General features: G+C 42.9%; 1 protein-coding gene across 1 annotated transcript in view; it reads left to right on the top strand.

Moving 5' to 3' along the window:
• The window catches only part of PLEKHS1 (pleckstrin homology domain containing S1), a 79,995-nt gene that overhangs the window by 32,043 nt on the left and 31,712 nt on the right, over positions 1-16,240 (top strand). Inside the window, exons 7-10 of the mRNA XM_060242670.1 lie at positions 2,194-2,310; positions 7,841-7,939; positions 9,048-9,164; positions 10,740-10,840. Coding sequence (XP_060098653.1) covers positions 2,194-2,310; positions 7,841-7,939; positions 9,048-9,164; positions 10,740-10,840 — 434 coding nt within the window. The remainder of the gene's footprint in view (positions 1-2,193; positions 2,311-7,840; positions 7,940-9,047; positions 9,165-10,739; positions 10,841-16,240) is intronic.

Here is a 16,240-nt window from a genome sequence, read left to right as displayed (position 1 = left end):
TCTTTTCCCGCATCAGAGCCAAAAGCAGCCCATGAGATTGTGCAATGGAGCAGATGGTAATGCTCAAGAGATGGTGAGAAATGTAAATATGATAGCACCAGTTGGAAGCAGTGGCCCTAATGCTATTAAGTTTAGCAATTATGTAAATAGGGAATAGCCTAACAAGACCAAAACTGCAGTCCTGGAAGCCCAGATAAAATGTATACTGCAGGTTATGAAAGTTACAAATAAGTATTTTTAAAAGGCCTGCATGGTTAATGAACAAAGTAATGAAAGCAGTAAAAGGTAAGAAGGATTCCTTTAAGTGGTGGAAGGCTAGCCCAAGTGAGGTAAATAAAAGGGAACAGAGGCTTTGGCAAATAAATGCAAGTCGCTGATCAGACAGGCAAAAAGGAACTATGAGGAACATATTGCAAAAAACCTCAAGACCAACGATAAAAATTTATTCAATTACATTAGAAGAAGAAAACCAGCCAGGAAGGCAGTGAGGCCCTTGAATGACCAAGGGATGAAAGGTGTATTAAAGGGAGATGGCAGAGAAGCTGAATGCATTTTTGTCTCTGCCTTCACTGTGGAAGATGGAAGATGCTTGTGCACTCCAGAACCACTGATTTTAGGAGTTGAAAGACCTGAGTCAGATTGAGTTGATAAGAGAGGAGGTCCTACAATTGATGGATAAATTCAAAACTGACAAACCACCAGGCCCAGGTGGCAAATACCCAAGAGTTCTGAAAGAAATCAAATGTGAACTTGTGGATCTCCTGACAAAAATATGCAATTGATCTGTAAAATCTGCCTCCATTCCTGAGGACTGGAAGGTAGCTAATATTACCTCCACCTTTAAAAAAAGGTTCCAAAGTTGATCTGGGAAATTACAATCTAACATTAATACCAGGTAAATTGGTAGAATCTGTTATTTACAATAGAATTAGTAGGCACAGTAATTAACAAAGCTATTGAGGAAGCATCAGCATGGATTCTGTAAGGGAAGATCTTGTCTCACTAATCTTTTAGAGTTCTTTGAGGGGGTGAACAAACATGTGAATAAGGGCAATCCAGTAGATTTCCTTAAAATTCCCTTAAAACCATCTAATTAAAACCAACAATTTCATGCGATTGTATTCGGTGCTACATTTTCAAAAATTTCCGATCTTACTCATTTACAGCTTTTCGTAGTGACGGTACAGCAGAATCCGCATTAAGAAAAGGTCAGCTGAAAGAGTGTAGTCTTGCAGGCCCTGCGGAACTGAGCAAGACTCCGCAGGGCCCGCACCTCCTCTGGTGATTGATTCCACCAGTGGGGATCCATGATTGAGAAGGCCCTTTCCCTTGTAGTTTTCAATTTGGCCTCCTTTGGCTCGGGGATTATCAGTAGATTTTGTGAACCTGATCTCAGCACCCTCTGGGGTACATATGGGGAAAGACGGTCCCTAAGGTAGATAGGGCCTCAGTCATATAGGGCTTTAAAGGTAATGACCAGCACCTTGTAACGGATCCAGTATACAGCTGGCAGCCAGTGCAGCTCCCACAGCCTCGACTGTATGTGCTCCCATTTAGGGAGCCCTAATAACAGCCTGGCTGCTGCGTTCTGCACTAGCTGTAGTTTCCGGGTTCGGCACAAGGTGACCGTTGCATGGATCACTGTTGCCAGATCGTCACATTCCAGGAAGGGAGCCAATTGCCTCACCCGCCTAAGATGAAAGAAGACGGATTTGGCAGTGGCAGCTATCTGGGCCTCCATTGACAATTGTGTATCCATTGTGTATCCTTGGTGCTTGGGGGGCAACAGTAGTAGGGCTTCTGGAGTTCTGAGCCCACTGGTGGACCTCCTGATGGCACCTGGGTTTTGGCCACTATGTGACAGAGTGTTGGACTGCATGGCCCATTGTCCTGTTCCAACATGCCTTATCTTATGTCCATAAATTGGGGGAGCAATACAGAGGGAAAATTACAATTCTTCTTCCCCAGTGCCTTGGCTCTGATCTGTATCCCCTCCCACAGCTGTTTTTCAAGGCTGAGTTACACATCAGGAAATTCAAGAATGGATCTCCAGTGTTATCTGTAGTTTCACTTTTAGGCTGCTTCTTTTGTATCTGTTTCTTTTGTAACTGATATGTCTTTTTATTATAGCAAATAATTCAATATTAGAACCATGTGAAACTACTTTAAAATGGCCTTGTTGCTCCTTATTAGAACAAGATACCCATCCAGACAGGACCTAGAAACCGTTCACAATCTTCACCAGCTTATTTAGATGAATATGTGTCTTCTATCAGCAAGCAGGATCAACATGAGGGCAATGAATATGAAGTAAGGATGTTATATTATTTCTCCCATGGTTCATGTATTCTTTACAAGTAAAAAGGTAAAAGGCAGTCCCCTGTGCAAGCATCAGTCGTTTTCGACTCTGGGGTGACATTGTTTTCACGGCAGACTGTTTACAGGATGGTTTGCCATTGCCTTCCCCAGTCATCTACACTTTCCCCCCAGCAAGCTGGGTACTCATTTTACTGACCTCAGAATGATGGCAGGCTGAGTCAACCTGGAGCCGGCTACCTGAACCAGCTTCTGCTGGGATTGAACTTAGGTTGTGAGCAGAGGGCTCCGACTTCAGTACTGCAACTTTACCACTCTGCACCACGGGGCTCTTTCTTTACAAGTAGAGTTAATTAATTCATAAAATGGGTCATATGAATACTGGGCCATCCGTATATCAGTGCTGCTCTCTAGTATCCCTAGTCCAGGCTATAACACAGTCAGGGCACATGGCGCCCCAGGCAGACTTGTCCGCCGCCCTGTCCTCCCTCCCTTCCTCATCATTTCAATGCCTGGGAAGGGGCAGTGGGGTGCCATGCTCTCTGGGCTCTTTAAAGGCTCCCCCTCCCCCACAGCAATCAGCTTATTATCGTCTACGTGGGACTGTTTATCATGAACTTTCAAACCTTCCTTTGTTTTCACTTTAGGTGTTCTGTGTATCAGGGTATGTTTACAAGATGGTTTGTCTGAGAGTGTTTATTATAGAAGTTTGTTTTGTAAATTTGTATAGTTGTCTTATTGATTCTTTGGAGGCTGGTTATCATGGAACCTGGGGTTTTTTTCTGTCAAAATCTTTTCAATATGCATGGTTGCCATATTATGTAAACAGGGCAACCTGCATACTTTCCAGTTTCAGTGGAATACAAAAACGAATCTGGATTGCCTGTCATGCAAACTGAAGTTGGAAAATATGCACATTGCACTTTTTATACAAAGTAGTAACGGCATATATTATTAGAAGGATCATGAGTAGCTAGCAAGTATGACTACCTTTTATTCAAAGATTGATTGTTGCTTCCCTTTTGCCCCTCCCTGCTTCAAGCATCACTTGTGACTTTTCAAGCTCATGTAGCAAATTTAACCACTTAAATGTTTGTTCAATACTTTAGTTTAAACAATAATCAGTTTAACAGTTGAAAACTGTTCCAAGAAGTTTGCAATTGACACAACAGCCAGAAAATTAGCATTGTGAACAGTGCCTTAAGCTGAGCACCAGAAGAACATATTCCCTTGATTTTGATCTTAAATGGACTCAGTCTGTGGTGATTGCTCTTCCACAAAGAGGGTTGCTGTTAAAATTGCTCCCCAAGGACAGAATAAAGAGTCAGACACAGAGTATTGGTATAAAATTGGGCCACTTTATTCAATATTCTAATAAACAGCAAGGGTACCCCACCAGCAGCCTGGCCAGGGCTAGGGGTCACCGCGACCGCTCCCCTGCCATTAACAGGCGAGAGACCCAGCCCCCCAGCCGGAGCTGAGTGTTACTCAGCTCCCTCCAGGCAGGCCCAGCAGGAAGGCACGCACCAGAGGGCCCAAACCCAGACGCACATCTCACCAGAAAGGCACCCTCTAGCCGAGCCTCCCAGACAGTCTGCATTCACCAAACCTGGGTCTTCAAACCTGAAGGCTGATTATGCCAGACCCCAAATTCCCCAAAAGGGGGATGCTTCACAGTCCTCCCCTAGCCTCATAGTGCCCTAACCCCCCAAAACCTGCCACTACTAAGGCCAAGTCTCTACTTAGGGCTTAGCGCCCACTGGGAGGCCCAAAGCCACCCACAACCCTTGCTACAAATCTCTCAAGAAAAGCATATTACCCTTTTCCGAGAGATGGACCCCATCCCCTCTGTAGAGGTCAGGAAATTTCAACAAAATGTCCAGATGGGGCAAATAGTGACCCAACCCCTTTTCCAGCACCTTCCTGATCTCCTTATTAGCCTTATACCGGGCCCTTTCTATAGCTGCAGGGTCCCAAGCACAACGCCACACCAGGCGGGGCAGCATGGCTGACCAAATTATGGTGGTCCCAGGCCATCACTCTCGAATGTGCTGGAAATCATCCCGGGCCTGCCAAACTAAGGCCTTGCCCTTTAAGAGTCCCAGATCATTACCTCCCAGGTGAACAATTAAAACCTGAGGAGGAGGACTCACACAATCTTTAAACAACAAAGGCAGCAGGCCCGGCAACTGAAGGCCCTGGTGCCCCCGCCATTCGATACACACATGCTGGCTGAGTCCCAGCTGAGAGCCAACCGCAGTTTTCCAAGCCTGATGAGCAGCCCAAAACACATGGCTATGGCCGCATATGAGAACTTGGCTCCTCTGGCCAGGAACAACAGCATCTAAAGAGAAAAAACAGTTAAACAAGAACAGAACCAACAATAAACAAACATCAAGTCACTCACAGCCTAATGAAAGGTTGCACGTAAGCCTTATAGGCTGAGGAACGCCACCTGCCCAATCTCTGAATCGAAGTGGAAGGATACCCCATGACAGCCGCTGTTGAGGCTGCCCCAATTCTAAAGGAGTGGGTCCCAAACCACACCCCAGACAACCCCAACTCACCCAAAGCCCATGATGTTACTGCCCAAAACTGATGCTTCGTCAACAGGCTACCATTTGAATGTATAAACAAAAACCTATCCATGGGCCCCCTAACTGCCAAATAAGCAGCCAATGCAGTAACTGGACACAGCTCAAGCTCTGAACAACAATCCAACTCGAGCACTGTACCCTTCTGCAACTGATCCGTCTTAGAGCGACGGACAGTGATGACTGCCTTACCCGCAAATAGCTGCAGATCCCTTAACAACAGAGCCTTACCAGAAACATCGTTTCTTGACTGTGCCACCAGCTCACTTACTCTAAGAGCCCCCCAAAAAGCTAACAAAGACGCAACGTGAAACAAACATGCTTCAAATGACAAAGTGCACACCACATTCCAAACCCTCTTCAAACCCCGCAAAATCAAAGGAGACACAGGATTCCGCGTATCAACCCTGGGACCGGCCTCTCTGGCCCCCCGTCAAGCATCTTTCGAATACGAAAGTCAGCTGTTTCTTCCCTATAACCCAGCGCCTTACTGATAAAAACCAATGCAGACAGGTGCCCCCTAATGGATCACACGGCCAACCCCTTACCTCACAACGAAACACAGTAATGGAGCAAATGCTCCACCGGGAGGGGCCAAACGCTGTAATACCCTACCTCAGCCCTAAAGTCTTCAAACTGCCGCACAGCCCGTTTGTAAGACTTCCTGGTGCTGGGCGCAATGGCTAGACCTATCTTAGATGGAAAGGCACCTCCGCTCCCGCCAGGCTTCTTCACATTTTTATGCCCATGGGCTCTAGGGCAGTTGTCAAATGAGTGGGAACTGGCACTCGTGCTTGAACTGGCACGCCTTCCTATTACATACCCCAAGGGATCCAAATTCCCAGCAGAGCATGCAGTGTTGAACTGCCTGCCTTGCTGCACTGCAGGGAGAGCCTGATGAACCAGCAGCGGATGTGGATGACCTACTCACCAAGTCACCACTATCAGAGCGATCACCCAAATTAGGCCTAGCCGGGGACATAACCTGCAGCCAAAGCTGCTGATGGATCCGATCCCACTGAAGGGACAGATAGAGGGCAGCCCTCATCCTAAATTCCTGGTCATATTGTAACCAGGCTGGTCCACTAAAGGCCGTATAGCCTTTATAAATTATGTCCAAATACTGGAACAGGGATGCCACCCGCCACGGCTGCGCCGTCGCAATCACCTTGGCATAAATACAGAACCCAGGAAGTCAATTAGCCCAGGTCCTGTCCATGTTCCGTTTTTTCAATTTTCCCTTCTCTTTCTCATCCAATTCTTCCTTGTCTTTTTTCTCAACCTCCCAAAAGAGAAGAGAAAAAATATCCATGTACTCCCTTTTTAATATTTTTTCCCTAGTAGCGGGAAGCAAGTGGTCCCCCAGTGGCAAGGCAACCTCCCCAAATGGCAAAGCAGCAAAAGGCACCATCCCATATGTTGAGGGTGCCCCCATAAAGGAACCAGCCATGCCAGGATGCCCTGAGCCTGGGTACACACTAGGAACGCCTTGCCCACATGGCCAAGCCCAATTCTGAAATGCGCCCAACGCAGAGGAGGCAGGCGCCCTCGATCTTGACATGGAAGCACCCTGCCCGGCCGCCGAAGCAGGCCCCCATGCTCCCCATGGCCAAACCTGCCCAGGCCCCTTCTGTAAATTATCACCCGACCTACCTCCGAATCCAGCAGGAACCAATGGCAAACCGACCCCCAATGCTCCAGCCGTCATCAAACCCACATCCGGACCGCAAAGGCCAGCGTCTCTGCCAGGCACGACTCCACCAGACCTGCCCTCAAGAATAGACAGTCTGGTGAGACTACTCGCCTGCTTACCCTTCTTAGATTGCCTCACACCATCCTCCCCACCTGGAGAAAGGATGCCCACTGCCTGTTCCAATGCTCTCAATCTACAAGCAATATTGGAATCAACCACTATATCACCCTCCTCTCAGAAGAGGATAACGGCGGTGGTCACCTTTTTGCAGGAGCCTTGGGCGCTTTAGGCGCTGGCTTTTTTCCTTTGGGCTTGCCCGACCCTTTTCCACCAGCCATCTAAATAGCAAGCCTAAGACCACAAAATGGCCTCCTGCAGCTCCACTCTAAAATGGCTTCCCCCTGGAAGAAGAAAGGGAACTCAAAATGGCCACAAAAGGCTCTGCTGCACACCAATGTCTCCAGTAGGAGAAAAATGGGGGGGGAGGGGGAGGTGCTCCAAAATGGTCACCTGCCAACCTCAAGGGCAATGATAAAAAACCCAGGTTGCCCCACAAACCCACACCCTCAAAAATTAAAAGGGGAAAGACCAACCCCTGGGCTCCACAACCTCTGCTCCAGCAGACCCCAAACCCTAGGCAGACTCAACCAACAAGAAGGAAAACGCCACGTCCTCCACCACCTCCGATGCCACCACCAGCCTGCAGCACTGCAGCTGACGCTCCAGCCGACACCGATGCTCCAGCCAACGCTTCACCTGCCGCTGCCCAGTCGACTGCCCCAACAAACCCCGACATCCAACCAAAAAGAAAAGCCTCAGCCTCAGCCGATCGTCTGCCAAGACGAAGGAGCCGATGAGGAGCGCGGATCTGACAGTTAGACTGTCAGATCCCGCCTTTTTCTCTGCGCGCCGAAACGGGCGCCCCTGACTCTTCCCATCCAGGGAAGCAAACTCTGCTCATGCAGCCTAGCAGCTATGCTGCAGTCTGCAAACATAAGATTATGTACATGAATACGTAGTTGTTTTGCCTGCTGGCTTTGTGCCAGCTATATGGAGTTGGGGATGTGTGGTCCATGCAGCGGTAAGGCCAACCAATCACTCTTGCTTTGGGCTGAGGGTGGGGGGCAGAGTTCAAAGTTTTTGCTGTAGTCTGCTCCAAATTGTAATGAACCAGCTTGGAAAAAAGCCATAGGGTGACCAATTTACAATTATTTTCTTTTAATTTCTTGGGATTCAGGAAATATCTGCATTTAAAAAAAGGCCAAATTCAGATCCTAGCCCTCAAGAACCCCGTGAACAAAGCTCTAATGAGTCACCAAGAAAATTTATACATCAGGTGGGTATAGTAATTAGGGATAGATAAAATGTTTGGATTACCAGCAATGTTCACTGCCTCACTTCTCACATCTTGTCTAATTTATACCAGCCATTTTCCCCAGGTTTGTGTCCTAAAAAGTCCACATGTCACTCTTTTCATGTTGCACATTAGAATTCTTTTGTGATTTGTGGAGAAGGAATGATAAAGAAATACTGTATTTGTGGCCAGGTTTTTGTTCTCTGCAATGAAAATATGGGCTGAGTTAATGTCCAGCGCACAATGTTTCACAGATTCCACCACCTAAACTGTTAGATATATTACTATGAATGATGCATAGTGAAATCTTATGAAGAGATTTAATTTTGTAATAGTTTTTCTGGTGGGTTTTCCCGCTTCTGAATGGCATGTAGAAGGTAACTGACTGGTGTGAGGTTTGCCAAGTGACACTCAAGCAGACTTCATTTAAACAGTGAAGTTCTTTATTGATTAGCCACTAGTGCAAACTCTTGCCCGAGTTTTCCAGAACCAAAGGTTAAATACACAGATAAAACTTTAATACTTTCTAAAACTGTGTGCTTTTGTTCCTCCTTTATGCTACCCTCCTTTATGCTCAAGCATTCCTCCTCAAGCATTATGCTCAAGCATTTTGTTCCTCCTTTATGCTACCTCCTTTATGCTCAAGCATTCTATAATCTAAATTTCAGTTATAATGAACATGTCTACACACTATGCTATAATTAAACAGTCCTTATCTCCAGACTTGGAAGGTTGTAGGCTCTATCATTAGTGGGAAATATGGAGGGGGAGAAAAGAGGGTGAGAACAGGTAAAACTGAAAATAGTCAGATAATGGTGTGCACTCACCCAAGGACATTGCAGACGTTTGCAAAACACTGACAGCCTCCGTTCCCAATGGGCAGGAGGAATAAAGTCCAATACTCTAAAGAACTTAGTGAAAGCATGCACATATGCATGGCAGAATACCCATTCTGACAACTGGCTGATTTGTGGAGAAAGAAGGAACTGCTGGTTTTGTTTGTAAAAAGAAGATGAGTCTTGGACATTACAAATTATGTCTCAAAGTATATTAAGCAAGATATAAGGATATTATAAACACTTTATTTTAGATACACATACCAAATCATGTTGTGTGTGAAGAACAGACAAAAGGAAAGCCTGAAAAGGAGGAAGACGAGAAAAGTGAGCAGCCATATTACGCTACTCCAAGTAGTATTCAAGCTGAGGTAAGCTACATGGCACAGCTTCCCCATTCTCACCTGATTATTGACTCAGTTTAACTTTTCTGTATTCACTTGGAATCCTTGAGCTAACTAGCAATTAATTTTTTAAAAATACCCGAGAACCTAAAATGAAGCACCAACAATACTGGAACAGCAGTCCAACACAAAATGGTTGATACTGCACATGGTCAGACACAAAGATATTCTAGTTATGTGCCTTGGGAATATGTTTCAACTCCTTGAATGATGCTTGTATTCATGCACTGGACTGAGGGACCCAGTGTGGAGAAACTATTTCTCTTTCATAACCTCTCAGTTCTAGAGATACTGGCTCTTATTTTAAAGACTGAAGAAAATCAATTGCTCCCTAATAGTATTATTTTCTTCCCCAAACTCAATAATCAACAGCACCAACAAAAGCAATGACCCATATGTCAGCAATACAGGTCTTTTACAGTTAGCTCTTAGCTCAAGAATTGCTTTGCAGTTTAAAGAAAGCAAGTTTCATAGTTAACAAGGAAGGTGGATCCTCTTCAAATTGCACAATTAATAGCTGCCTCCATAGGTGGCTGACCGTTCCTTGACCACAGCTCCACTTCAGGAAATTGCTATGCAGTTAGGTGGCGTCTTTAACACACAGAAGCCACAGTGGCTGCATCTGGCCTCGCAGGAGCTGTAGTGCTGTCCACAGGGCCCCCTGTAGCCATTGTGCTGGAATTCGGTGCCATCTAGTGTATAAATGAAAGAAATACACAATTCCTTTTAGAAGCCCAGTATGCAGTGGAGAAGAAAAGAAAAGGTCCCCAGTGCAAGCACCAGTCGTTTCCGACTCTGGGGTGACATTGCTTTCACAACGTTTTCATGGCAGACTTTTTACAGGGTGGTTTGCCATTGCCTTCCTCAGTCATCTACACTTTCCCCCCAGCAAGTTGGGTACTCATTTTTCCAACCTCGGAAGGATGGAAGGCTGAGTCAATCTCAAGCCAGCTACCTGAAAACCCAGCTTCCCCTGGGGATTGAACTCAGGTTGTGAGCAGAGCTTGGAACTGCAGTACTGCAGCTTTAACACTCTGTGCCATGGGGCTCCCTATGCAGTGGAGAAACAGACATATAAATCTGCAGGGAATAGAGTTTCTGGTAGGAAAATCCAAAGGATATTTTTAGAAGCAAAATGACATGAAAAGATTTGGAGCAATACCGTACTGACTCAAATACTGGCTAAATCCAGAGAAAAGCCGGGATGCAGAATGGGCCATTTTCAAAGCTCCGAAGTCCTTCATGGCTGGTTAGCTCCAAATCCAACACTCTATTCATGCCATTCAAATTTTACCAGGATTGGCACAGAAAGTAAAGAGCAATTATGTATAACCAAGCACTTGATAATTGTGAAATAAAAAGGGCATTTGATGAATAGAATATTTGCATTACTAAGATGAATTTTAGTATTACCCTGTTGTCCTAATGTATACAAATTGACTAAGTAACATTATTTTCCTGAGTCATCCAGTTTAATGGAGCAAGGATATTATGTTTTTGTATGCATCAGTATTTACACTGCATATGGTTTTGCTTTCATAGCTGGATCATGTTATTGCTAAATGCAACATCCCAGTACAGAACATGAGCCTAAATGACAATAATGGTAATCAATGTGGAGATTACATGCCCATGAAGAACTTGTAAGTATCCCAACATGGTGTGTTTTGCTTCTATTTTATCCTAGAGCACATCCTTATGGATTTGTTCTGTGGAGTGCACTTTTTTAAAAAAAAATAATAATTTCAGATTCAGGTTTCAGAGAAGGCACTGGTTTCATTATCCCAAATTTTCAGTAGTGTCCTTACTGGTTGGGATTCTGATTTGTTTGTTTTGGCTTCTTACATTTCAGCAGGGTTTTTTTTTTTAACAGGAATGCACAGAAATGCAGTTCTGGATGGCTTTGCACCAGGGAGTGTGGTCTAATACGCAGATGAGTTCCTGCTGGGCTTTTTCAACAAAAAAAGCCCTGTGTGAAACAATGGTGATGTCAGGGGTGTGTGACCTAATATACAGTTGAGTTCCCACTGGGCTTTTTCTACAAAAAAGCCCTGTATTTCAGGCACATTTTTTTCATATCACACCCCCCCCCCCCCACACACACACACACAGAGCAGGATAGGGAAAGAGGGAGAGAGGAAGCTGGCCTTCACCAGTGTTCCTTCTAAACTGGGTTAGTGTGAGCTAACTCACAGTTTTTTAGCCTCCAGGCTCACATATTTTTGTCTTAATTCAGGAAAAATGGCCACAGAGCAAACTAATTTATGCAGTAGCTCACAATTTTAACGCCAGTAGTTCATGAAGTGAAATTTTTACTAACTGCTTGCTGTTTAGATCATTTTAGATATCCTTGAGCTGACCCAGAACAGCTATTTTCAGGCTTAATGTTGTCATAAGTTGATGAGAATGTGCGTCCCTAATTTGTTCTCTAAAACGTTTTGGGGTTTTTTTGGGTGATCACAGGTTGACCATTATTGCATAAGTGGGTAGACACTTAAGTCTCGCAGCATACTTAGTTACCATAAATAAACAACAGAAAAACACTGAACTAAAATTTATTAGCAAATTCAGTTCTATTGCATTTGAATTCAGTTAAGATTGATGGTTAGTTTCCCTTTACACAAAGTGTATCATTATGTGTTAAATTAGCATTGCCTGGAATACAACATTATCACAAGTTACTGCTGTGACATATTGTTCAGCCCGTTCTAATTTTACATTTGGATTGTGTATAGAAATGTGCCAGAACTACTGATACCCCTTGCATTGCCCACACAATTTACAAACATATTCTTTTTCATAGACATTTATGCATTTCAGTTATGACTAACAATTCATGTCTATAACAGAGTGGGTTCTAGATTATGAATGTTTATAGTGCAATGCTTGTTAGCCTTTGAAGATTGTTTATTTATTTATTTATTTTTGTTGTTGTTATTAATTTATAGCCCACCTTTTCCCAAATGGGCTCTAAGCGGGTTACAACAGTCAATAATACAAGGTTGAAATCAAATATATATAATAAAGCAATATACAGTCTAAAAGCAATATAATAGTCTAAAACAAACTCCAAGTCTGTAGTTAATGGTATCAGTTGCCTCCACTTCTTCCATATATCCCCCTGCTATATAAGATAAATAGGTCAACATTAGGGTTGCCAAGTCCAATTCAAGAAATATCTGGGGTGGAGCCAGGAGACTTTGGGGGTGGAGCCAGGAAACATTAGGGGTGGAGCCAAGATCAAGGCTGTGACAAGCATAATTGAACTCCTAAGGGAGTTCTGGCCCTCACATTTAAAGGGACGGCACATCTTTTCAATTCCTTCCTTCCACAGGAAATAATGAAGGATAGGGGCACCTTCTTTTGAGGCTCATAGAATTGGACCCCCTGGTCCAATCTTTTTGAAACTTGGGGGGTATTTTGGGGAGAGGCACTAGATGCTATACTGAAAATTTGGTGCCTCTACCCCAAAAATCAGCCCTCCCAGAGCCCCAGATACCCGCGGATCAATTCTGCATGATTTTCTATGGGAATAAATCTCCATAGGGAATAATAGAGTTCCCAGCAGACATTTCCCTCCCCTCCCCCCACTTTCTGATGACCCTGAAGGGGGGGAGGGCCTCCAAACTGGGGGATCCCCTGCCCCCACCTGGGGATTGGCAACCCTAGTCAACATAGTTATTTCAGCAGGGTCCTTGCCAGCAGGGAGGCCACAGAAAAACAAAATGTCCACCACCTTAATTGAATGCCTGGTGGAACAGCTCTGCCTTACAGGCCCTGCAGAACTGCAACAGTCCCTACAGGGCCCTAATCTCCAATGGGAGCCTGTTCCACCAGGTAGGGGTCAGGACAGAAAATGTCCTGGCCCTGGTTGAGGCTAAGTGGACTTCTTTTGGGCCAGGGATTACCAGCAGACGTTGATCCATGAAGCGTAAGACTCTCCGGGGGGGGGGGGTGGTATACAGGAAGAGGTTTTTTCCATTTTTTCCATTACTGCAAACATAAAATCCCAATTTAAATTATCAAATGTTTTCTCTGCATCTGCAAAAAATAATGCTACTTCTTTTTCTGGATGTCTTTCATAATATTCTACAATATTTACAGCAGTTCTAATATTGTCTCTCATTTGTCTTTTGGGAAGAAACCCTGCTTGATCTTACTTTATAACGTTTATAAAATGTTGTTTAAGCCGTTCTGCCAAGATTCTTGTAAATATTTTATAGTCATTATTTAATAGCGAAATTGGTCTATAATTTTTTATGTTCGTGACATCTCTATCTTCCTTAGGTATCAACGAAATAACAGCTTCTTTCCATGTGTTTGGTACTTTCCGTTTTATTCTTATTGTATTCATCAACTTCTGCAATTTTGGTATTAACTCATCTTTAAAAATTTTAAAATATTTAGCTGTATATCCATCAGGCCCATGTGCTTTTCCATTCTTCATTGCGTTAATTGCTGCTTCAATTTCTATTTTTTCAATTGGATCATTCAAAACTTTTCACATATTTTCAGTTAAGGGCCCTATTTTTATCTTTTGTAAATACTCATCCATCTTCCCTTTCTTTATTTTAACACCTTTAAACAATTTGGCATAATACTTAAAAAATTCTCTTTTTATTCCCATCTTGAGTAACCACTTCTCTTCCATCTACCACAATTCTGTTAATAATTCTATTTTCTCTCTTTTTCTTCAATTGCCAACCAAATACTTTCCTGGTTTATTTGCTCCCTCAAAGGGCAACATTTCATTGGATTAAGAAACAAAACTGTAATATAATTTGTTTGCAAGAAGTGCATATTAAACAAAAGGATTACAAATTTTTATGGAACAAACAATTGGGAGTGGAATTTTTTTCATTGGCTGAACAGAAGAAAAGGGGATTGTTTTTTTATATTAAACAAGAATTGGAGCCAAAATTAGTATTTAAAAATAAATATGGAAGATTTGTAGCAGTAGAGACAATATTCGATGGGAAAAAAACGTTGTTATTGGGACTCTATGCGCCTAATGGTGCAAAGGATGGTTTTTTTTAAGACATTATACAACAGCTTGATGAACTGACCTATGACCAAGTTTTGATAATGGGAGATTTTAAGAACTCATTGGACAGGTCGGGAGGGAAAAAAACAATAGTAAAGAAGGAAAATTGCCAAAGTCTTTTTTTGAACTGGTTAAATAAGAGAATCTGGAAGATATATGGAGGAAATTTAACCCTGAAGTTCGGGACTATACTTTCTTTTCTGCAAGACACAAAACTTTTTCTAGAATTGACATGTTGTGGGGAACTAGTGATTTAGGTCTTATAACAAGGAAAATGGTGGGAAGTATCATGAGTAAAAACTTTGAAAAGACATTGATAGTGGGAGGCAGTAGAGTGAGAATCATAAAGGAGCTGCCAAGGCAAGTGATAAATAATAGAAGAACATATAAAAAGCACAGGATAAGCATTCTAAGTATGTCACTATTTCTTTATTCTGTAGCAAATCTTCATTCAATCACCATCTTCTCACCTTCTTGGACAATTTTGTAATCCACATTATTGGGTTATGATCAGCACCAATTTTAGGTAAAATCTCTATTTCCTTTGTCATATATCTTATGACAACATCTCTTGGTAAGTTATTTTTCTTGGCATAAAGTGAGTTCACTCTATACATATAGTCATACATGTTTTTAGACTCTTCAGGGTCTTCCTCTAAAAATTCTGCAATTAATTTTATTATATATTCTTTAAAATCACCATCCTCCTTCTCAGATATTCCTCTCAGACATATCTGAGTCTCCATCAATTTGCAGTCATGGATTGTCACTTTTTCATGCATTTTCAACAAGATGGAATCATATACTTTCATTCTGCCTTCTACCTCCTTCACTTTCTTAGATGTTTCCTCCGTTTCCTTTCTGAGATCTTCCATATCTTTTTAAATCTCTGTAATAATTTTTTTTCCCGATTCATTTATCATCTCTCTCACTCCTTTCATCATTCTGGCCTCCATTGCCTCCAATTGGTCCTGCATTTTTTCCAATGAAGTAGCCCTTGTACGGGGCTGCTTGTGTTCAGGCATTTAAAAAACAACAAAAATTTGGACCTCACCAATTTCCAATTTGACTATCAGATTCAAAAGAGTAGGACTTGCCCTTTATAACAAGTCCAATTTTGCCATCCTCAGAGCTCCCAAAGTCAAGATATTTATTTTTAAAGTTTTTAAAACTTCCAAAATGGTGGTCGCAACTTTTTACTGCTCCTTACAATTTTTTCACCTTTTAAAAACCTCCGAGGTCCACATAAATATGACCAATAGTATTTAACTTCTTACCCTCTTCTCAGTTAACTCCAATAATTTTTAATGTCCCGAATTCTTTAAAAACATTGTTTTTATTTTGACCTCCCAGCAATGGCCACCGATGTTTTTCAATGGTAGTAAATTCCTAGAGTAGGTTTTCCTTCCACTACTTCCTGCTTTTGTTGCCACGAAGTCTCATTCACACTGGTAAGAAGATCTCACGATACTTGTTGTACTTCCTGTCTTGCTTGAATGTGCAGCAGGTCTGTGACGATGGTGCTCTTTTTTCAAAACCTCAAGTAGACTAAACAATAAATTCCTTTCCACTTTTTAGCACTTTTTAACACTGTCTTTTTTATTTATAAAGTCCAAATTTTACCTCTTCCTCCCCTCTTCTTCCAGACTTTCTAGATTTTCCTTTCCCAGCTTTTAAATTTATTCCATTAAGCTGTAAATAGTTCCGGAATGAAATAAGTAATTTGTACCTTCTCTTCCAATTATCCAAGTTTCCATCTGTCTTGCAAAGCTTTAGAATGTTTGGCAATGTCCAAGAAGGTTAGGATCCTGTCAAGCTTATATCACATAAATGACTCTGAAAACTTCTGCAGATGATGAAAATGCAACTCTTCCCAGAGACCCCTCAAAGGAGCCCCTCCCCCCCCCCGGGACTCTCTTTTAGCCAAGGTAAATCTCCTCAAAGTTTCCTGTGCATATCTTGGACTAATCTCTGACTGAGAAAAGGAGGCAGTAGGCAT

This window comes from Heteronotia binoei, chromosome 6 (assembly GCF_032191835.1).
Source record: "Heteronotia binoei isolate CCM8104 ecotype False Entrance Well chromosome 6, APGP_CSIRO_Hbin_v1, whole genome shotgun sequence".
Taxonomy (NCBI): Eukaryota; Metazoa; Chordata; class Lepidosauria; order Squamata; family Gekkonidae; genus Heteronotia; species Heteronotia binoei.
The sequence above is the reverse complement of the archived record's forward strand: the minus strand, read 5'-3'. Positions and strand labels throughout refer to the sequence as shown.